The 24,021-nt window shown below is 38.1% G+C and overlaps 2 protein-coding genes across 5 annotated transcripts in view; both read right to left on the bottom strand.

Annotated features, from left to right (window-relative positions):
- Window positions 1-576: 576 nt before the first annotated feature.
- The window catches only part of LOC129427595 (uncharacterized), a 47,805-nt gene continuing 24,360 nt past the window's right edge, over window positions 577-24,021 (bottom strand). The window contains exons 1-3 of one of the 4 annotated variants that reach the window (XR_012373177.1): window positions 11,138-11,221; window positions 2,716-4,446; window positions 577-1,196 (exon numbers count right to left, since the gene is read on the bottom strand). Coding sequence is in view for 3 of the 4 variants with exons in the window: in XM_073875931.1 (XP_073732032.1) it covers window positions 2,827-4,446; window positions 11,138-11,140 (1,623 nt within the window). In the remaining variant the exon portion in view is untranslated. Of the gene's footprint in view, window positions 1,197-2,712; window positions 4,447-10,979; window positions 11,222-24,021 lie in introns of those variants that run through there. The other 3 variants (XM_073875931.1, XM_055184168.2, XM_073875933.1) reach the window with 3 other exon arrangements.
- LOC129427596 (uncharacterized) lies at window positions 15,718-23,890 on the bottom strand. The gene is made up of 2 exons (XM_055184170.2): window positions 23,688-23,890; window positions 15,718-18,555 (listed from the first exon to the last, which is right to left on the bottom strand). The coding sequence occupies exon 2, from the start codon at window positions 18,510-18,512 to the stop codon at window positions 17,286-17,288; it is 1,227 nt and encodes a 408-aa protein (XP_055040145.2). The 5' UTR covers window positions 18,513-18,555; window positions 23,688-23,890; the 3' UTR covers window positions 15,718-17,285.

The raw sequence follows: 24,021 nt of genomic DNA, 5'->3' as shown, positions 1-24,021 counted from the left end.
ATTTTTTTAATTATGTTAAAAAAGTGTTAAATGATAAGTAAAAGTTTTTAAATTAATGTTCCCATTTACTCCTTTAAGCAATTTTTACATTTTCATGCTTGACATTTTTAAAACCAAGTTTTAGTGAGAATCACCCACCTACAAATTGGCAATTTTAACATGCTGTAATAAATGATCTATGTATTTTGAGATAAAACTTCACATATGTACTTTGAGGACACCAAAGATGTATTTGACATCTAAAAAAGTCTTGTGGAATGTCCCCTTTTTAAAGCACTCTTTTCATTCCTTCTTAGACAACCAACTAATCAAAGTCTTCAAAAGACATAGCAACACGGTCAGCCCCGCCTCCTCAATAAGATAAACGTTTTTGTATTTTTCTTGCTCAGAGGTGCTCTCAGATTGGTCCTGAATTGGCTCTTAATTCAAGACCCCTAAAGTTTTTAAGCTAAATTATGCGCTCTCTGAGAGGATTCTAAAAAGCTTTACAAATAAGGGCCCGGATCTTTTGGTAATAAAAATAGACCTAAGTGGGTAAAAGCATTTAAAATGACAATAATGATGAGACAATAATAATTGGTTCAAATAAAGTATCACTAAACAGATGGTTTTATTAAACAACAACATTAAAATATATAGGGGGTGCATTACTTGTGTTCATCTTGAGACAAAACAATGTGATATTGTGATACAGTATATTATACAGTGATATATTTTATGGCAAAAATAGAAATAATAAAATTGACAAGATATTGGCTCTGCACAGGATATGCGAGCAGTGGGATTTCATGCTTGGCAGATTGAGAGACTGCACCGATAAATTCTTATATTATATTTAGATTTTTACAAAAACAGTAAAGAACTAAAAACGGGAAATGCTTTATTTTGTCCATGTGCAGGTTTGTGATGCACTCATCTTGAGAGAGAGCCCACTGGCAAAAATGTGAGAGGAGGGACAACTCTCATTTGTCATCTTTTAGCTGATGTAAGTTTATAATCATAATCACACAAATGGCGTCTAAACAGTCAATGCGGTTAAATCATTGTAGAATCACTGCAGAAGCATTTCAATCAGCAATAGATATAGATGTTACATGGACGAAGAAAAAATAAGACCTGTTTAAAGACCTAGAACTTAACATTTCAAAATTAAAAATTTTGAAACCCTGTCAAAAGACACGCACAAATAGTGACTGCAGGGCCGTGCACAGGGGGGTGGCCCGGTGGCTAGAGCAACTGCCCTTCTGCCCTAATCGGCTGAGGTGCCCCTTTCGCCAACCCCAGTCAAAGTGTTCTGTTACCGCTCGTCTAAAGATCCACTGTTTCTGGTAATCCACTTCGTGATTTCCCGCCCGCTCCACAGTATCTCTCACATTCTGTGTCGACTCTTTGAAGGGCGAAGACGACAGTTTGTTGTATTAACAGGTAGATTCATTACATTACCTCAGTTGTTGAGCTGCTCAATTAGTAATTTGGTAGTTTTTGAAGCCGAGAGAGGTCGTGTTCTATATTTATTTTTGCTTGCTTGTGTTCTAGTGATCACTACTTAATTTTCTCCTTATCTCGAGAAAACAGCAGCTTGTTTTCTCGTGATCTCGACATAACAAAAGTTGTATTCTTGTGATGTGATTAAAGCATACGTGTACTCAATAAAACATAATTTTTAGACAGCAAAAGCATATTTAGCAAATTAGCATGGATGAACAAATGAGATTTTACTTAGATCAGGGATTCGCTCAAGATGAAACAGATCTGCCAATAATTGACCATTTGATAGCGCGGTGAATTTAGGCACCGTCTTTAAAGTACGCCATATACGTTTCTACTTTAAACAGCATTAAAATGGAATAACTTTTAGTCAACAAACAGTCACAAAACCAACTGTAAAGTGTTCGTGGTTGTCAACTATAATGCACACTTTTTTAGATGTTTTATATTTATTCAAATAAACTGTTAAATACTATTGAAGATAGAAACGTGTACAGTGCACTTTAGAGATGGTCCCTAAATTCACGAACATCAAACTTTATTTATTAAGTCTATCGACAATTAGCTACGCGTGGTAATGGCGAAGACTCCATATGCATCAGCAGTCCACTTCAAAATAAATGAAATATTATGGACAGGAAATTACATTATTGCATTTGGATTATTATGTCTGGATAGCGAGAAAACAACTTTTGTTATCTCGAGATGATGAGAAAACAAGCAGCAAAAATAAAAATATGGATGACCTCTCTCGGCTTTCCTATGTTTTTGTATTTCTGTGGATGATTTGCTCTCTGTCTTCTTAAAGTGCTAACAACTTAGCAAACGTTTTTAGAATTACAGTGATTGTCTAATGAGTAATGTACCCGATGAGATCTAATATAAATAACACCAAATTTGCTGTTGTTGGCACACTTTGTCGACAAAAATAAAAAACATGTTTTTTTTAAAAAAAAGACAGAGTTGGAAGGGAGGCTGCAAAAGCTGTTCAAAATTGCAAACATGGATTCAAAGCTTCAGCATGTAAATCATATAGAATATTAAGACGTTTTGTCACACTCTAAATCTTGTTATAAAGTCTATTTTTCATTATAATCACTTATATTATTTGATACTAATCTATAACACATCATATTGTTAAAACCATATAAATTGTGCCCCCCCGTGCCCCGTTTTTTGTTTGGGCCACTGCCCCTCAAAATGTCTGTGCACGGCCCTGAGTGACTGTCATAAATGTCATAAAAAAAAACATTTAAAGAAGGAAAACATCAAACCGCTTTTTACAAGTTGTTGGGCTTAAAATGTTTGATTCCCTGTGTTCAGTGTGACCTTTCCACATTAAAGACATGTTGATGTGCACTCTCCTTTGTTACTTATGTGATTCTCAAGGGATCTTTTCTCTCTATAACTCTTTCCACACTGAAGACACATGTATGGGTGTTTTCCATTGTGAACACTCATGTGACCTGTAAGATGTCCGCTCTGTCTGAAACTCTTTTCACAGTGAGGACATTGGTATGGCCGCTCTCCAGTGTGAATTCTCATGTGATTTGTAAGATTTGCTTTAACTACAAAACTCTTTTCACACTGAGGACATGGATATGGCCGCTCTCCAGTGTGAATTCTCATGTGTTCTGTAAGATGTACTTTTACTACAAAACTCTTTTCGCACTGAAGACATGTGTATGGACGCTCTCTAGTGTGAATTCTCATGTGATTCGTAAGAGTACTTTTTTGTTTAAAACTTTTTCCACACTGAGGACATGGGTACGGGCGCTCTCCAGTGTGAACTCTCACGTGGGCATCAAGGGTACTTTTTTGAGGAAAACTCTTTTCACACTGAGGACATGGGTATGGGCGCTCTCCAGTGTGAACTCTTATGTGCTCTGTAAGGTTTTTTTTAGAGCCAAAACTCATTTCACACTGAAGACATTTGTAAGGGCGCTCTCCAGTGTGAATTTTAGTGTGGTCTTTAAGATTTCCTTTCGTCATGAAGCTCTTTTCACACTCAGTACATGTGTATGGGCGCTCTCCAGTGTGAATTCTCATGTGAATATCAAGGCAACTTTTTTTTGAGAATCTCTTTTCACAATGAAGACACGTGTAAGGGCGCTCTCCAGTATGAACCTTCATGTGACCTGTAAGATGTCCCAGCGTCATAAAACTCTTTCCACACTGAGGACATGTGTATGGGCGTTCTCCAGTGTGAATTCTCATGTGAGTCTTAAGAGTACTTTTTTGTTTGAAACTTTTTTCACACTGAGTACATGGGTACGGGCGCTCTTCAGTGTGAACTTTCATGTGAGTTCTAAGATGCATTGGACTTGTACAACTCTTTCCACACTGAGGACATGGGTATTGAATATCTCCAGTGTGAAAATTTATGTGAGTCTTAAGATGACATTTTAGTTTGAAACTTTTTTCACAATGAGGACATGGGTATGGACGCTCTCCAGTGTGAACTCTCATGTGATCTGTAAGAGTTGTTTTCTTTGTGAAACTCTTTCCACACTGAGGACATGGGTATGGACGCTCTCCAGTGTGGATTCTCATGTGACCTGTAAGATGTCCTTTCAGTCCGAAACTCTTTCCACACTGAAGACATGTGTATGGCCGCTCTCCAGTGTGAATTGTCATATGGGCATCAAGGCCGTTTTTTTGAGTGAAACTCTTTCCACACTGAAGACATGCATATGAGCGCTCTCCAGTGTGAACTTTCATGTGGATACGAAGATTATTTTTTATAGTAAAACTCTTTTCACATTGAGGACATGAGTAGGGGCGTTCTCCAGTGTGAATTCTCATGTGATCCACAAGGTGTCCTTTTCTTTTAAATCCCTTTTCACAGTGAGGGCAAGTAAAAGATTTGCTGTCTTCTGTTCTTTGCTTTCTTTTTGGACATGAAGTATTTTTCATCTGCAAACCACCAGAAGATATTTCTGCCATTATGGAATGATCCTACAGCAGTGAAAGAAGACAAAATATATATAGATTTATGATATTTAACTTTTAATTAAAGCTTTTCTGTCATAATCATGTTAAGACAATAAACAAATAATAACAATAAACAAAATCATAATAAAATTGTAGAGTGATTTTTACTTAAAAAAGCCCCTATTATGCAGCTAAAAAGACCCTTTCTGAAACGTGTCTGTTTCAACATAGCTGAATGCCTTTAACATGTGCCATTCCTTACTTACAGTGAGGAAAATAAGCATTTGAACACCCTGCTATTTTGCAAGTTCTCCCACTTAGAAATCATGGAGGAGTCTGAAATTATCATCGTAGGTGCACGTCCACCGCGAGAGACACGATCCAAAAAAAATCCAGACATCACAATATATGACTTCTTTAACCATTAATTTATATGATACAGCTGCACATAAGTATTTGAACACCAGTCTATCAGCTAGAATTCTGACCCTCATAGACCTGTTAAACTGCCTTTAAAATGTCCACCTCCACTCCATTTATTATCCTAAATTAGATGCACCTGTTTGAGGTCTTTAGCTGGATAAAGACACCTGTCCACCCCATACAATCAGTAAGAATCCAACTACTAATATGGCCAAGACCAAAGACACTAGAGACAAAATTGTACACCTCCACAAGGCTGGAAAGAGCTACGGGGAAATTGCCAAGCAGCTTGGTGATAAAAGGCCCACTGTTGGAGCAATCATTAGAAAATGGAAGAAGCTAAACATGACTTTCAGTCTCCCTCGGACTGGGGCTACATGCAAGATCTCACCTTGTGGGGTCTCAATGATCCTGAGAAATCAGCCCAGAACTACATGGAAGGAGCTGGTCAATGACCTGAAAAGAGCTGGGAAGGTTACTGTTGGTAATACACTAAGACGTCATGGTTTGAAATCATGCATGGCATGGAAGGTTCCCCTGCTTAAACCAGCACATGTCCATGCCCGTCTTAAGTTTGCCAATGACCATTTGGATGATCCAGAGGAGTCATGGGAGAAAGTCATGTGGTCAGATGAGACCAAAATATAATGTTTTGGTCATAATTCCACTAAACGTGTTTGGAGTTAGAAGAATGATGAGTACCATCCCAAGAACACCATCCCTACTGTGAAGCATGGGGGTGGTAACATCATGGTTTGGGGGTGTTTTTCTGCACATGGGACAGGGCGACTGCACTGTATTAAGGAGAGGATAACAGAGGCCATGTATTGCGAGATTTTGGGGTACAACCCCCTTCCCTCAGTTAGAGCATTGAAGATGGGTCGAGGCTGGGTCTTCCAACATGACAATGACCTAAAGCACACAGGCAGGATAACCAAGGAGTGGCTCTGTAAGAAGCATATCAAGGTTCTGGCGTGGCCTAGCCAGTCTCCAGACCTAAACCCAATAGAGAATCTTTGGAGGGAGCTCAAACTCCGTCAGCGACAGGCCAGAAACCTGACTGATCTAGAAAAGATCTGTGAGGAGGAGTGAGCCAAAATCCCTCCTGCAGTGTGTGCAAACCTGGTGAAAATCTACAGGAAACGTTTGACCTCTGTAATTGCAAACAAAGGCTACTGTACCAAATATTAACATTGACTTTTCAGGTGTTCAAAAACTTAATTGCAGCTGTGTCACACAAATAACTAGTTTAAAAATCATACATTGTGATTTCTAGATTTTTTTTTTAGATAATGTCTCTCACAGTGGACATGCACCTACGATGACAATTAACGACCCCTCCATGATTTCTAAGTGGGAGAACATGCAAAATAGCAGGGTGTTCAAATACTTATTTTCCTCACTGTATATTTGAAATGTCAGCTCCCAACAGGATTTAATATAGTTTTTACTACTTTATCAATATGAGCCCGAATTTGATCCAGAGAGTGCAGATGACCAAGCTGATGATCGATCAACTTTACCAGCGAGGCTTGAGCAGAACGTAACAGATTGCTAATTAAGGTAAGGATATTTAAACATAAAACCATGTCTGCATTTGTAATCATTTTTTAAATAGTCACAAGTAAATTATTTTTAAATATAAAAACATAAGCTACTGTTGTAAACCTTTTTTACCGAAGAACAGGAGGCTTGGATTTCCTCGAGCAGTAGTCTTTATTGCAGAACGCGTTCTTCGGGCGCACTCACATTATCCAAACCAAACCAAACCATGCCCCAGCGCGATTGTCACCCCTCCCTACTCCCCCAGGTGCACGCACTCACACTGTACTTTTTATCGATCCGAGTCCGGGCGCGCTTTCGTCATTAAAATGCGATTGTTTTGAAAAAAGCAGGAGGTAAAGCTCTCTCTTAACACTGGAACCCACCGTAATGATAAGTCTGTGTTTTTTATTCGGAGTCGTTTGGTGCGCGATTACAGACAGCCTTCTCACATGTCATCATATTGCTTAGTTGATCTCTCACGTGCGCAGCTCGGACATTCACGTAACCCCGCTGCGCGCATCAAAAGGTTTTTACGGCGGCAGATGAAAGTGAGTGGTCGCGCAGCTGACGTCTTCACCTCTTGAATCGCGAATGCGCTCATACCACAGCCTTCCGCGCCTGAGCCCAAGTGAACCGCGCTCCGGCCCACCTCTGCAACCCGGCCGTGGCGCGATTAACCAATCCGCGCCCGGGCGCGGAACAGAGCGATCACACTTGTCAAACAAACCAGGCTTTGGGGGTCAAACGCGCCCGAGCGCGGTTTGGTTTGGATATTGTGAGTGCGCCCGAAGAGCATAGAGCCTGGGAGCTGCAGTAACCAAGTCTGACTTATAGTAGCCCAACATTGCATGTATACACATTTTAGGGGGCAGTACCCTAAATGGAAAACGGAGAACTCAACTTTAAACAAAGCATTGAAAAGAAGTTATCCTGCCACTCCCAATCCTACAGTTTCACAAACCATTAATCCCATCAACATTACCATCTCACCCACTTCTCACTCAGACCACTTCATTATCATAGAAATGGGTTTACACCTTTGACTTAAGTGCTCATTATAGTTGTGCGTAGGTCCTACGGCATAGCCGTGACGGCATAGGTTATGCATCAGTTTTTATTTATACTTTTGCGTCGCTGTCAGCGTCAACATGCAAACACACATGCAGACCAGTGTTGTTTTTGGCAGCCCTTTTAGTTTTCGTTTTAGTCTTAGTCTTTTGGACGAAAATGCTTTTAGTTTTAGTCACATTTTAGTCACTTGTTAAATGTATAGTTTTAGTCAAGTTTTAGTCGACGAAAACGCAAAAAGGTTTTAGTCAAGTTTTAGTCGAAGAAAACGCAAAGAGGTTTTAGTCAAGTTTAAGTCAATTTTAGTAAAAAAGTATTTTTTAACCAATGAATTTAGGTTAAAAAGTGTGATGTATTTAATACAATTAAAATGTGCATTAAGGTTGTCCCTGAGGGCTTGCCGTTGTTTTAGTCGGTGTGCCTTCTGCGCATGTCATAACAAAAAGTTATGAAGAAAAAAGTTTAGCCTAATATACCATCATGTTGAGTTTGTGTGTTTTGTGAGACCTCGCTTCTAAAGTTGAGAAACGCGTGCCTTGCCTTATTTAAAAACACCACAAAAAGTATTGGAAATGGGCTTAGGTTTGACAAGCAGATACATGTAAAACCTCAAGCTTACCATGAAATGTGTCACAAGCCGATTTAGAGTAAAATTGAATGTATATGATATGTTAACAGCGTGACTTGTTAGTTACCTTTAAAAAATATTAGCGTGATGAGCCTTCAGGTGCCGCTTGAGATTGGTGGTATTCTTCCCACCTAGTTTGTGGCCACATTAACCGTCGTCTCCCAATATGCATTCCGTTTTTCTGTCTGATGGATTATACTGAAAGTATGTCCATAATTCATCTCATCGTTTCCGTTTATTGGCGTCACCGCTACGGTCCTTCGAACTCGCCACAGCCGCAGGTGTGTTGTTGTTTGAAATCTTGTGCGCGTGCGCGGCATGGCGGCAGCCGGGTGGTGGGCGTGAGCGTGAGTGAGACTGTGTTGACCCAAAACAAGGATAGAAAGCGGCAGCATTGCTTATACTTTTGAGCTAAAAACAGATTTCACGCAAAATGGGCAGAAATGACATGCATTATGAACGTCAGACTTATAATCATTTTCGTTCAGTCTCGTTTCGTCAACGAAAACTCGAAAGCGTCTCGTCATGTTTTCGTCACCTTAGAGACATTTTTAGCTAGTCATCGTCGCGTTAGCGTCATAAAAAATATGTGCATCAACGAAATCATTGCGTTATCGTCATCGTTGACGAAAACAACACTGATGCAGACCCCAGGTAGGCAGTATCCACGCGTGTTACCACAGTAGCACCGCGACCGTCAATGATGAAGCAGTTTAGCAAGTTTAACCCACAAGCGAAAAAGAAACAGCCACTTCTTGTGCATGTTTTGAGATGACCAGCAGTTATGGAAGTAAATAAACAGTAGGGATGCTCCGATCGATCGGCCGATAATGCTTGCTATGTTTCTCAATGAATTACGGTGAAATGCCGCTACATCCAAAAGCCAGGGGGCGCTCTCGTGCAGAAACTCAAAATGCGCTGTAGATGAAGAACAATATACACGCAGCTATGATGACACGCAGCTCCATGAAATGGCTGAAGGATATATTTATATTGCTGTTCTTCAAACCTTTTCGGTCCGCGTAGAACTGACGTGCTGTTAAAAATTTGGCAAGGTGCACGTCAGGCTACGCAGAGGCTACTGATAACCTACGGTGTAGATCTTACACACGACTATAAATTGGACTTTAGACTCTTGGCCCAAGCATAAGCAAATGGCCACCAACTTAAACAATGGAACAAAAGGGCCACAGTAACCTGGCCAATTTCTTTTTATATTAAGATGAGACAGGAACTTGCAGGAACCCACTTACATTATCATTTAGAGGACAGTGTTTCTTGGTTTTGCTCTCAAACATGAAAAACATATATGTACAATAAGAGAAAGCCAATGGCGTAAATTATTTTCACACATTATATATACACTAATATTATATGTTTTGTTTTCACTGGTACTATGAGGTATTTCCACTTGTTTGATCAGGTCTCTACGCCAGATAAAATTGTTAGGATCCAGCCCCGGACGCCAGATCCCGTCAAAAAATATCAGTTACTCAGCACAGCAAAGCTAATACCAAAATTAGCGTTCAACAGTCTTCTGTCAGTTAAGAAGTTGATCGATTAAAGCTAGAGAAGAGCACAAGCCAAGCAAGAGACTTCGTCTAACCAGCGTATTCAACATGCCCTGTAATACCAAAACTGCTTAACAGCAACATATAAACCTTGGGCTTCTGTAGACTCGGAATCAAGCCTTTCCCTGTTATTATTTGATTCACGGGTCCTGACACCAATTGTCCTCCCAAGAAAAATCTTTATTTATATATGTCAGGAGAGAAACCAGTGAAGATGTTCTACTTATGACAGCCTATGCATTTCTTTGATTCTCCTTTCTTTCACCTCGTCATCCCTTAGTTTCTCTGGGTTGGTATGGTTTGAGCTTTTATACATCACACAAAGACTTTACAACTTCCTTGTAAGGTAGAAAAACATGTTGCTTGAGCTTCTCAAATATAGAACATATATGTCATGCTTACACATGGCACAGTCCACTTCCATATTAAGAAACTATCCTTGGTGTATACTTTTGTGGTGCTTTGCAAACTGTACACATCTGACATATTACCCTCTATATAGTGCATTCAAACACTCCATAAGATAATACAACTGATTATGAATATAAAGAATAATAATACATACATAATATATAATAATGAAATCATATTAAAAAAAATTAATTTTAAGTCTTCAGCTTCCATAAACATTCCCCTTATCTATCTCTCTTTACACAGACAGGACAGCTCATGAAACTTTACAAATATGAGATTGAACAACAATGAAATTAATAAGACATAAAATATAGAAATATAATGAAAATGATCAAATAATGAAATTGATAATGATAATAATAACAATTATAATAATAGTGTTAAATAATCAAATAAACAATCATATGGATAACTAATGATTATTGATTACAAAATGATTATGTAAATAAATGATTAGGAATAAACTAAAGAGCACAAAAATAAAACATTACCTGCATACTGGTTCATTTTCATAAGTAATGAAGTCATGTTGTTCATCTTGTGATATTCACACAGATGACTACTATTATTAAATTACTATTATATATTTATGCATTTGGCAGACACATTTGTTCAAAGCGATTAATAGTGCATTCGAGAAAGCCTATACATGTCTAAATAATTTTTATTAGTGATAATAGCCTATATAGTTTGTGAAGATTAATAGTCTCAACAAAATGTCTGTAAACAAATTTAACACGTCGGGGACTATCTCTAACGTTTATACTACAACACATCCTCAAACAAACACACAAAAAACTTGACATTACCTGTACCATTAATTAATTTATAGTATTCGCGATGCAAAATATTTAGATTACAGCAGAACGTTACCTTAGCATTAACATCCATTCAGTGAGTGCACTAACCTGTGTTGAGTATCCGTTCTTTAAATCGCTGATTTTCTAGCAGTTCTCCTGACCTTCTGTGTATGGAATCCAGATTTATGTTTTTATTTTATTCAGTCAGTCTCCTGTCCTTCCACTAAAATTTTACTTATAACTTCAACTCTGCAGCGTGTTCATACCATAGTGACAGAGACAGGTGTCAGCCTATCCTGTTCCCCTCGGAATGTCTTCTTCTTCTTCTTCTTCTTCCGTTTTAATGGCGGTTGGCAACTAACTTTAATAGTGCATTACCGCCACCTTCTGGACTGGAGTGTGGTACTATAGTCTAATCCTTTCAAAATATGAGACAAACAAATATGGAAAAAAAAAAAAAAAATATATATATATATATATATATATATATATATATATATATATATATATAAATATAATATACACAACAATCAAACAAAACAAAATCAATCTAAATTCTTTTAATTAATCCTGTATTCCTCAAAAAATCAATTACATACTTAAAACAAATTCCACCTGAGCTTATTTGTAAAATGTCCTGTAAATTTAACCTCATATGTTCTCCTTGCAATTGTGCTATTAATCTTTGTCTTTCTTCCTGATATTTAGTACAGTGTAAAATAATATGCTCTATTGTTTCTGAATTACCGCAAAATTGACAGTTGCCATCAGCATGCTTCTTCATTATTACCAGTGTATTGTTTAATCGTGTGTGACCATATCTCATTCTTGAAAATACATCCTCCTCCTCCTTACTTCTGTTCGTATTTCTGCCCTTTCCCACTTTGTTCTGTATACTATAGTACTGTCTTCCAGTCTGCCCACTGTCCCATAATGTTTGCCATTTTCCCTTCATTTTGTTTTTAACCATACTTTTAATTTCTGCTTTACTGTAATTTACCTCAATATCTATGTTAGGCTTTCCAGCTGCTTGCTTAGCGTATTTATCTGCTGACTCATTTCCTACAACTCCTATATGAGCTGGTACCCATACAAGAGTTACATCAATTCCTGACCTTACCAGATTGTTTGCCACTTTTAGAATATCATATACAATGTCTTGCCTTGAGTTTGACTGAAACGTTTTGATACTTATTAAGGCTGAACTGGAATCTGAAGCAATTATTGCCTTCCTAGGCCTATTGACATCCACCCAAATCAAAGCTAGCCACACAGCAATCAACTCTGCTGTGTAAATGGCTAAATCATCACTGATTCTTTTACCCACTTCAATTTTTAATTTAGGGATAACATAAGCAACCCCCATTCTTGTATCCGTCCGTTTAGATGCATCTGTATATATAATTAAATCCTCCCTATACCTCTCCATTAAATAGTTCTGCACCCTGTATTTGTCTATGTCATTTTCTTGCTTTTCTTCTAATAGTCCCAAATCAATGGACATCTCTTTAAAAACCCATGGTGGATTAACTGGTAACGCTACAGTAGGACTTATTTTTAACTCATTAATCCTCATTTCATTTACTTTATCATTGATGACCCAACCAAAACTTCTGACTTGAGCGTTTCCACGCTCTTGACATTGCTTCAGCACTGATTGACTCATATGATTTTCATTATGACCTCTACCAAGTTTGCCCAGTACACAAGGGCTAGCTGATCTCTTCTAAGGTGAAGAGGCATTTCTCCCATCTCCACCTGGACAGCTGGCACTGGCGTGGTTTTGACAGCACCACAGCATAATCTCAACGCCTGATTTTGGATCACATCCAACTTGTTCAGCCATGTTTTGGCTGCAGATCCATATATTAAGCAACCATAATCAAATATAGACCTGATCAAACCTGTATAAATTGTTCTTAACGCATGTCTACTTGCTCCCCACTCCACTCCGCACAAACACCTCATTACATTTATTACTTTTTTGCACTTATTGCAATTATTTTTTGAATATGCATTGCCCATGTCAATCTTTGATCAAACCATATGCCCAAGTATTTAAAGGAATCAACCCTTTCTAACTCATTAGCAGAAAGTTTCACTTTTATTTCCTTGGCCAGTTTCTTTCTTGAAAAAAACATTATTTTGGTTTTATCAATTGAGATCCTAAAACCCCATCTAATAGCCCAATTATCCACTACATCAACTGCTTGCTGAATCTTATTCATCACAAATTCCACATTCCTCCCTCTTTTCCATAATGTACCATCATCTGCAAACAGTGCTACATCTTCAAAATTCTCTACTTCCTTAAAAATGTCATTAATCATGATGGAGAACAATAGAGGACCCCTCGGAATGTCGTTCCCCTTCTCGCTTTTTGTACACCCAGCTGTTTTTTTTTCTTAATGTTTATTTTATAGTTTAGATTGTTGTGAGCTGTATTAGATTGTACAAACTCTGTACATATGCTATAGCATACTAAAACTTAAAAATAAATATAAACACGCAGATATTAGCGACCTGCGCATGCGCTGTCCGCAGACACGCTTTTTCGACTGGAGGGGGAACAGACATTTTTTTATGACCTTCCCTCGCTAACTTCCCTCAGTCTCATTTACTCAGATGTACATCATGCTTACGTTGTACGAGTGCCCACTACTGCTGAACACTTGAAGTATGTTCAAATGGATCGCCCTAAGCCCTTGATCACATGGAAAGTGGAGACCGCCCCCTCCATGTGCAAAGCGCGAGTTGCTGAAGTGATGTCACAATTGTGATGCATTGTGGGGTATGGAGCTGCCTGAAGTGTGCATATAAAGCAGACTCGCTCCCTCGGTCAAAATCGAGGGAGCGAGGGTCTGTTCATACAAACTTCCCTTGTCCACTTTACAAAGTGAAACACACTTCAAAATGGCGACAGGGATTCCCCGAGGGGAAGTGTTTAGGGAAGTTCAAGAGAGGAACGAAATCGGCTGCTACACAGGAAGTAGGGGAAATAACTAGACCGCGCGTTGGATGGTGGATCGTACGTCAACGGCGCCGCCATATTGGTGATGGCAACTTCAATTCTCTCATGGCAACTGTAGTAGCTGTTTTTATTAGAGTTAGCTAGCAACAGGAGGCAGACTAAATACATCTCTATTTAGCTGAGATTGTTTGATACTTTATGAGAATTCATAACAAACTTCACTTCAATTTAATTTGTATTGTATTGTATTTACTTTCACCTTTTTTAGTGAAAACCACGAGACTTGGATTTGCTTGAGGAGTAGTCTTTATTTCAAATAGTGACAAGCACAAGTCTTCAAATCAGTACTGGAAGGTATGCAGTCATCAAGTCTGACTTACAGTGTAGGGTACATGCATTGCAAAAGAGCAATTCACTAACCATTGAAGAAATATGTTTCTACATGAATAGACTATAGACAGATGTGGCAGGTATTGACTGATTGTTTAAAATCTCTGATACTTTCACAAATACTTTACCATGAAATTTTCTTCAGTGCCATTTACTTGAACCACTAAACATCATGAAAGCTGAATTATACAACTCTACGTAAAAACATGCCGTGTGTCTCAATCAGCTCCCTTGTTCAGTAGTCAGGGCACTGATCAGGGAGTCAGCCATTTTAAGGGCTGTCTCAATTGCAAAATCCGTCCAGTGCACTGGAACGTTCGTTCCCTAAAAATTCCCACAATGCAACGCAAAAACCAGTGACCATCGAAGGTCCCTATGTTCCCTAACCGGAAATCACGTGACCTTTTCTGAAGCTCGCCAACCGAACATCACGTGATCCAACTCAATAAACTCAACGCTTCGTGGGCGGTCGGTTCAAAAGTTCAATGCTACGTGGGCGGTCGGTTAAAAAGTTCACGACGTGGGAGTTCCGGTCAAAAGTTCACGACGTGGGTGGTCCGGTCAAAAGTTCACGACGTGGGAGGTCGGGTCAAAAGGTTAGTCCCTCCCTCACAGATCAAAAGGTTAGCCCCTCCCTCAGAGGTGAAAGGTTAACCCCTCCCCTAATGTCAAAAGGTTAGCCCCTCCCCTAAGGTCAAAGGTCATCATCAATAATTTTGACAGTATGTCGCTCATATTTACTACTCATGCCATTCAGGTATTTTGCAGAAACATCAGTGAATCAATGAATAAAAATTGAAAATTAACAAACTTTGAGATTGTTTCACTTATTCAAATGTAAGACCTTTTTTAGGATCATTATGCATGAAATTTAAGACCTATATCACGACAATGAAGTCGAAGCATGCATCCATGTGTTTTTTAAGATCTTTTATCTTTCATATCAAAAACAAGATATATTTTCTAGGGATGTGAAAAGACGATACCCCGCAAGACGAAACGAGAAAGGACATTGGGATTTGTGAAGTTAGGGGAATAAAATATCGTGTATATATATATATCTATATATATATATATATCTTATTCCCCCAACTTCACAAATAGTTTCCTACTTAAATAACTTTTCACCCAGTGCAATACTGTACCCTACTGCTCCAATTTATTGATTAATATGTAATGATTCATTGTGTCAAATGCTTTTTTAAGATCGATGAAGACTCCAACTGTATACTGTTTGTGTTCTAAAGCATTTGTGATTTCCCCAATTGAATTAATTAATGCCATTGTTGTTGAGCTATTTGAACTAAAACTGTATTGACTATTGACTAATATATATATATATATATATATATATATATATATATATATATATATATAATATATATAATATATATAATATATATATATATATAATATATAATATATATATATATATATAATATATATATAATATATATGTATGTGTGTATATATATGTGTATATATATATATGTATATGTGCATATTTATATGTATATTTTTTTCTCAGCTCCTAAATTACTTAAGAGAGCTGGAGAGGTCTCCCAACCCAGCCAAGAGCAACAAGAGGGCAGCAGAGAGGCGAAAATCATGCACTCCACAACAAAGAATGTGTTAGAATTACTTTAATTCAATTGTATTTCTATAGCACTTTTGAAAAAAAAACATTGCTGCAGAGCAGAAAATGTACAATAAATACATGTCAGTAGTATATAGACAATAGATAGGAATTTTTCTTTACATTTTATGGTATTTTAACTTACTTACTTCAATTGGTAACACCTAATATTTAAACATTTTTAACTTTAATTATTTCACTTAAACTGAGGAACAAGTTGAAAAAACATAAACGTTTTAGGCATTATCAATAATTTGATCCAACTTTAACTTTTTACAGTGTATATTATTCAAATGTATATAAGAAATCTGGTTTTGTGAAACTCACCGAGTGGTCAGGGGCGTTCACTGACATGCTCACACAAAAACCGCCGCAAAAGACGCCCTCCAACAGCTGTTTTAGCATTCGTTGTTAACTTGTGGACCTATTTTTCCAGACGCCTCAAACCCGTACATTCTTCCGCTTAGAGCTTGAATAATAGACACTCCAGCCCAGGTGGTGGCGCTAATCCGCCATTGCCAATTGCAAGAATAGAAACAAAGTTCCCGGCGCGGAGTAATACCGTACCTCACAGCACATCTAATACATGTCAATGGAGTTGGCAAAAACTACAATTAAACCTGTTGGAATGCGTATTTTGCAGCGATTTCTGTGTGAGCACATCAGTGAACACCCCTGACCACTCGGCGAGCCCCACGTCTTTGTAAACGAAAGTTTAATGCATTTTAGGAAGGATTGTTCCAGTGCACCATTAAACTCATTGTAGAGGTGGGAGGTGATACAACAAACACCCAAAAATTCTCTGGGCAGCCGCATATGTCCAAATTTCAGTCAAAACCGTTCTATTTCATCATAAACAATCTAAAAACAGGGCTTTAAGTGTAAAATGCCGAACTTGTCCTTTAAGACTTTAAAACCCTGACTGAAGACATGCACATATACTTACTGTTAAAAAATCATTTAAAGAAGGAAAACACTAAACCACTTTTTACAAGTTGTTGGGCTTAAAATGTTTGATTCCATGTGTTCAGTATGACCTTTCCACATTAAAGGGACACCCATTTGCATTAAGTTTTGTATAGTTAGAATCGCAGTCATGTTTTTGAATGGTCGTGCATCATTTCCTCAGTTGCCGCTGAGACAGGAGAAATACAGACTTCAGTGTTGCACTTCCTTCTTTCAATGATGTAAAAATCATCATTTTGCATCATTGAAAGCAGGAAGTCCAATATCTTTGTTGAGGGGGTGAGACTACAAACACCCCTTTTCTCTGTCAAATAGGCACCAAATTCTAAATGTATGTTACATTTCGACTACAAATATGACACACTTTCAATAAAGATGAATGTTTCTACGGGTGAAATGCTCCTTTAAAGACATGTTGATGTGCACTCTCCATTGTTACTTCTTTTGTGATTCACAAGGGATCTAAAACTCTAAAACTCTTTCCACACTGAAGACACATGTATGGGCACTCTCCACTGTGAACACTCATGTGATTTTTAAGAGTACATTCTTGTGTAAAACTTTTTCCACACTGAGGACATGGGTACGGGCACTCTCCAGTGTGAACTCTCACGTGGGCATCAAGGTAACTTTTTTTAGGGAAACTCTTTTCACACTGAGGACATGGGTATGGCCGCTCTCCAGTGTGAACTCTTATGTGCTCTTCAAAATATCCTTTCCTTTTGAAGCTCCTTCTACAATGAAGACATTTGTAAGGACGCTCTCCAGTGTGAATTTTAGTGTGCTCTTTAAGATGTCCTTTCGTCATGAAGCTCTTTTCACACTCAGTACATGTGTATGGGCGCTCTCCAGTGTGAATTCTCATGTGAATATCAAAGTAATTTTTTCTTGAGAATCTCTTTTCACACTGAAGACATTGGTAAGGGCGCTCTCCAGTATGAATCTTCATGTGATCTGTAAGATGTCCCAGCGTCATAAAACTCTTTCCACACTGAGGACATGTGTATGGGCGTTCTCCAGTGTGAATTCTTATGTGAGTCTTAAGAGTAGTTTTGTGTTTGAAACTTTTTTCACACTGAGGACATGTGTACGGGCGCTCTTCATTGTGAACTATCATGTGAGTTCTAAGATGCATTGGACTTGTACAACTCTTTCCACACTGAGGACATGGGTATTGAATATCTCCAGTGTGAAAATTTATGTGAGTCTTAAGATGACATTTTAGTTTGAAACTTTTTTCACAATGAGGACATGGGTATGGACGCTCTCCAGTGTGAACTCTCATGTGATCTGTAAGAGTTGCTTTCTTTGTGAAACTCTTTCCACACTGAGGACATGGGTATGGACGGTCTCCAGTGTGAATTCTCATGTGACCTGTGAGATGTCCTTTCTGTCCAAATCTTTTTCCACACTGAAGACATGGGAATGGCCGCTCTCCTGTGTGAATTGTCATGTGGGCATCAAGGCGGTTTTTTTTTGTGAAACTCTTCCCACACTGAAGACATGCATATGAGCGTTCTCCAGTGTGAAATCTCATGTGCTCCACAAGGTATCCTTTTCTTTTAAATCCCTTTTCACAGTGAGGGCAAGTAAAAGATTTGCTGTCTTCTGTTCTTTGCTTTCTTTTTGGACATGAGGTATTTTTCATCTGCAAACCATCAGAAGATATTTCTGCCATTATGGAATGATGTTCCTGACACTGATGATGTTTCTTCCAGTTCCTACAGCAATAAAAAAAGACGATGTATAGGTTAATGATATTTAACTTTTAATTAAAGCTTTTTTGTCATAAACATGTTCAATAAACAAACTCATAATAAAATTGTAGAGTGATTTTTACTTTAAAAAGCCCCTAGTATGTCTAAAAAGACCCTTTCTGAAAAGTGTCTGTTTCAACAAAGCTCATTGTTCTAAGAAAGTGTGGTGTGCTTCGATTGGCCAGTTACCTAGTGTGTTGTGATTGGCTGAATGCCTTAAACATGCCGGAAATGTGCCATTCCTTACTTATATTTGAAATATCAGCTCCCAACAGGAGTTAATATCGTCTTCACTACTTTATCAATATGAGCCCAAATCTGATCCAGAGAGTGCAGATGACCAAGCTGATGATCGATCAACCTCATCACCGAGGCTTTAGTAGAACGTAACAGATTGCTAAGGTAAGGATATTAAAACACAAAACCATGTCTGCATTTGTGATCATTGTTTGAATAGTCACGAGTAAATTCTTTATAAATATGAAAACATAAGCTACTGTTGTAAACCTTTTTTAGCGAAGACCAGGAGACTTGGAATTCCTCGAGCAGTAGTCTTTATTGCAGAAAGCGTTCTTCAAATCAGAGCATAGAGCCAGGGAGATGCAGTAACCTAACCAAGTCTGACTTAAAGGTCACATTCTTCCTGATCCCATTTATTAAACCCTAGTTGCTATAATAGAATAAATAAAACCTGTAAAATGATAAAGCTCAAAGTTCACTGCCAGACGATATATTTTATTTAACAGAATTCCTCTTTCAAAGCCTGCAGCGAACAGCCGGTTTGGACTACAGCCCTCTATTTCCTGCTTTAATGACGTCACTAGAACAGTTTTTTGACTAAACTCGTCCACACGAATACGTCAGTCACCAGCTTTGGCTCAAACGGCTCTGCTAAGCTAAGAAGCTATCGAATCTCAACACACTAAACAAACTACACAATCAGAACTCGTTACGTATTTCTGAAGGAGGGACTTCATAGAACAAGGAAGACATCAGCAGGTTTTGAGGACAGGGAAAACAGCTGTGTACAGATAAGTTAATTGTGTGAAAAATACCGTGTTTTTTACACGTGAAACATGAACACATGTTATATTGCGCACAATCAAAGCTTGAAAAACACAGAAAGAACAGGACCTTTAAGGGCCGTTCACATTATAACGATAACTATAATGATAAATATATTAGCGCCCACATTATAACGATAAAATTATGCTAAACCGCTCACGAAATACTTGCCTTTAAATGACATTAACTTTTATTGGATATTTCTTGTAATAAAAACTTTTGCCATTGTTTACATGTCACTGAATATGTAAATATGCTGTTCTTGTTGCATTTACACAAGCTCAAAGACAATAAAGAAAAAGCTCAAAGAAAAATTCAATTTTTCACCAGTAGGGGTTTAAAAGAGATATGTGAAAGCTGTCCCCTGTCCCTCTGTACTGAACGACACTTGTGTGATGTGTCTATCTCGCCGATGGACAACGCTATTACAAAAAGAGTGTTAATGTTAGACATGCAGTTCCTCTTTTCACCAGTAAGGGTTAAATAGAAGTTGTGAAAGCTGTGAAGATACCTGTGATAAGTCATTATCGAGAACAAATTAATTTTCTGAAAGCTAGTAAGCTACCAGAACAGTGGCATGGAAAATTTTATCTTTACTAGTTTCTACTGTGTTATGATTTGAGCATTTATTGCTGTTTATTAAGAGTTTTATGGTATAAGCTGCATAAGTTAACTAAGCTACATTTTTTTCTGTTGACCTTAAGTTTAGTTAGCTACGTGACATATAGTGATATGGTTAATGGTTAGACTTAATCTAAGGTACAGAGTGTACAGACTGTGAATAAACAAGATGTGAAAATGTCTAGCAGCTATAAAAGTGTGACGCAGAGTTGAAGTTTGCCTTTTCTCTGCACAATTGTGCAAACGGAAGTGTCTCCTGCAAGATATTAAAATCATTTTAAACTGTATTGGGTTCTGACTATAATTATTAATGTGTTCAACAAGGTGAGAATTTCACAACAACAGCCAAAAAGTGTGTGGATGGACTTTGTTAACATGAGAAGAAAACACGGGTCTATTTATGCATATGCTGTTTTTGTACTGTATATAGGCTACTGTCCAAATTCAAAGCTGTCATGATCCTGTCTTCAGGTCACAGTTTTATAGTCATTGTGACAGGATCATGGCAGCCCCATGTTTTGTGTGAGAGCACTGGCTTTGTTTTTCCTAGCCATGTGCTTTCTGTCTCGTCTCCTGACCCCGCCCCTTGTGTCCATGTTAATTATTCCATTATTGTTTGATTCATGTCACCTGTTCCCCTCTTGATTTGCTCTCCTATTTAATGCCCTTGTGTTTGCTGTCTCGTGCTCGATCGTCTGTTTATATGGTGTGTTTATTCCATGTGAGTTTTTGTATTATCAAGTTAAAATCAAGTCTTATCTAGTCAAGTTAGTTTATTCAAGTCTGTTTCTGTCTAGTTTAGTGTTACCCTGTTAGTCTGTCTGGTTATTGCCTTGTTTACCCCCTCGTGGGTTTTGTTTTCTGTTTTCATTTAATAAACCTGTTTTAGTGTCCACCTGTGTCTGCAATTGGGTTCTGTATCACAATATTCCTGACAAAAGCTAGTTTTGTCTAAACAAAAGGGAACAAATGAAACGTTCTCACAAAATCTCTCTCTCAAAAACAAACAAAAAAAAAACATTAAAAATCTAAATAAGATTTTTAATTTTTAAAGATTTTTATCTTTAAAGTTAAGTAGTTTGTATCTCTGGATTTGCTAACTGTCTGTATTTTTTTATATAAGGATGCATTTCCTGCAATGCAGCTTTGAAACAATATGCATTTATGTGTTAAGCACTATACGAACACTCAAAAAAGTAAACAGAGACTCCCGCCTTCTTTCATGTAATTGCTTGGAATTCTGCTTAAAGGGCGATTTATAGTCGTGCGTAGGCTATCTGTAGCTCTGCGTAGCCTGACGCGCACCTCACAAAAACAGCGCGTCAGATCTACGCGGACCGCAAGCGCTGTGATTGGTCCACCAGAACCCCTCCCGTCAGTTAAAAAAAATGGGTCATAGGTATTTCCGTTTGTGATGGTGAAAACAAAGATGAGCCAAGTTAAGGAGTGATTTAACTCAAACTGCATCAAAAGTCACTGTTTATTTATTTCCATCATTGCTGGTCTTCTCAAATTATACACAAGTTGCTGTTTCTTCTTCGTTTGTGGGTTAACTTGCAAAGCTTCTTCTTCTTTCACGTTTGTGCTGCTACTGTGGTTACACGCGTGGATACTGCCTACCAGCGGTCGCGCGTGTGCTTGCACGTCGACATGGACGACGACGCAAAAGTATAAATGAAAACTGACGCGGAACGTACGCCGTCGCTGCTACGCCGTAGGACCTCTGCACGACTATAACGAGCCCTTTACTCTGTAATGTGTTTGGCTGGAATTCACTTTTGTCTTAACAAAAACTCAACTTCTTTCATTTAATTGTTTAAAAATCTTGCTCGGCCATGTAATTTGATTGGTTGGGAGTCGTTTACGACGGCTTCTGTGAATAGAAACTCCCGCCTTCTTTCATTTTGATTTGTCAACATTTTGAGGCTGTAACTATGTCAGTGAAGAAAATAGCATTTGGGCCGCAGAACGTGTGTCAAGGGCCGGTGGTTACTCTTGCGCTATTTTTTAATGCATTACGCTGGCAGGACCAAAGTGAAAAGGGGTTGGTGGTTAACGATGTGATTGGGCCACCCCAATGTCAATCGGGCCGCAGATCAATTGTCTGGATTCAAAATAAAACACACAGTATTGTAATCGTTATTATTTCTCTATAACTTGCGTGCATAAAAGTGAACTGGCCCACATTGCTCCATATGACCAGTAGTTCGCCCCTTCATCCTTGTAAGCTCTGATCGGCTATAAAAAAATCTCACCAGCCCACATTTAAAAAAATGGTCCTGCAGACCTCTGGTAGGCAGTATCCACAAGTTACCACAGTAGCACCTGACAAGAGGGGTTCTAGTGGACCAATCACAGTGCTTGCAGTCCACATAGAACTGACACGCTGTTAAAAATTTGGCAAAGTGCACGTCAGGCTACGCAGAGGCTACTGATAACCTATGGTGTAGATCTTACACACAACTATAAATTGGACTTTAGACTCTTGGCCCAAGCATAAGCAAATGGCCACCAACTTAAACAATGGAACAAAAGGGCCACAGTTACCTGGCCATTTTCATTCATGTTAAGATGAGACAGGAACTTGCAGGAACCCACTTACATTATCATTTAGAGGACAGTGTTTCTTGGTTTTGCTCTCAAACATGATGAACATATATGTACAATAAGAGAAATCCAATGGCTTAAATTATTTTCTCACACTACTTATAGGTAGACAGACAGGACAGCTCATAAAACTTCACATATGAGATTGAACAACAATGAAATTAATAAGACATATAAAATTTAGAAATTGAATGAATGAATGAATGGATGAATGGATGGATGATTAAATTGATATTAATAATAGTAGTAGTGTTAAACAATCAAATAAACAATCATATGATTACAAAATGATTATGTAAATAAATTATTAGGAATAAACTAAAAGAACACAAAAATAAAACATTACCGGCATACTGTGGTTAATTTTCATAAGCATTGAAGTCATGTTATGCTTGTTCATTTTGTGATATTCACACAGATGACTACAATTATTAAATTACTTTTATATATTTATGCATTTGGCAGACACATTTGTTCAAAGCGACAAATAGTGCATTCGAGGTAGCCTATATTTATAAGTCTAAATTATTTTTTATCAGTGATAATAGCCTATATAGTTTGTGAAGATTAATAGTCTCAACAAAATGCCTGTAAACAAATGTAACACGTCGTGACTATCCCTAACGTTTATACTAACACATCCTCAAACACACAAACAAAAAAACTTGACATTAACTGTACCATTAATTAATTTATAGTCTTCACGATGCAAAATATTTAGATTACAGCATAACGTCGTTACCTTAGCATTAACATCCATTCAGTGCTAGCCTGACGTTGTCAGGCTAATTCAGTGCACTAACCTGTGTTAAGTATCCGTTCTTTCAATCGCTGAATTTCTAGCAGTTCTCCTGACCTTCTGTTTATGGAATCCAGATTTATGTTTGTATTTTATTCAGTCAGTCTCCTGTCCTTACGCAAAAAATTTACTTATAACTTCAACTCTTCAGCGTGTTCATACAATAGTGACAGAGACAGGAAGTAAGGGAAATAACGGAATAGACCGCGCGTCGGCTCCTGGATCGTACGTCAACGGCGCCGCCATATTGGTGATGGCAACTTGTTCAATTCTCCAATAGCAACTGTAGTAGCTGTTTTTTATTAGAGTTAGCAACAGGAGGCAGACTAAATATATCT

The sequence above is a fragment of the Misgurnus anguillicaudatus genome, chromosome 14 (assembly GCF_027580225.2).
Source record: "Misgurnus anguillicaudatus chromosome 14, ASM2758022v2, whole genome shotgun sequence".
Classification (NCBI taxonomy): domain Eukaryota; kingdom Metazoa; phylum Chordata; class Actinopteri; order Cypriniformes; family Cobitidae; genus Misgurnus; species Misgurnus anguillicaudatus.
This window is presented reverse-complemented; position numbering and strand designations above follow the sequence as displayed.

Coding starts and splice junctions, on each gene's coding strand:
- LOC129427596 (XM_055184170.2), bottom strand. CDS start 18,512: ATGGCAGAAATATCTTCTGATGGTTTGCAGATGAAAAATACCTCATGT.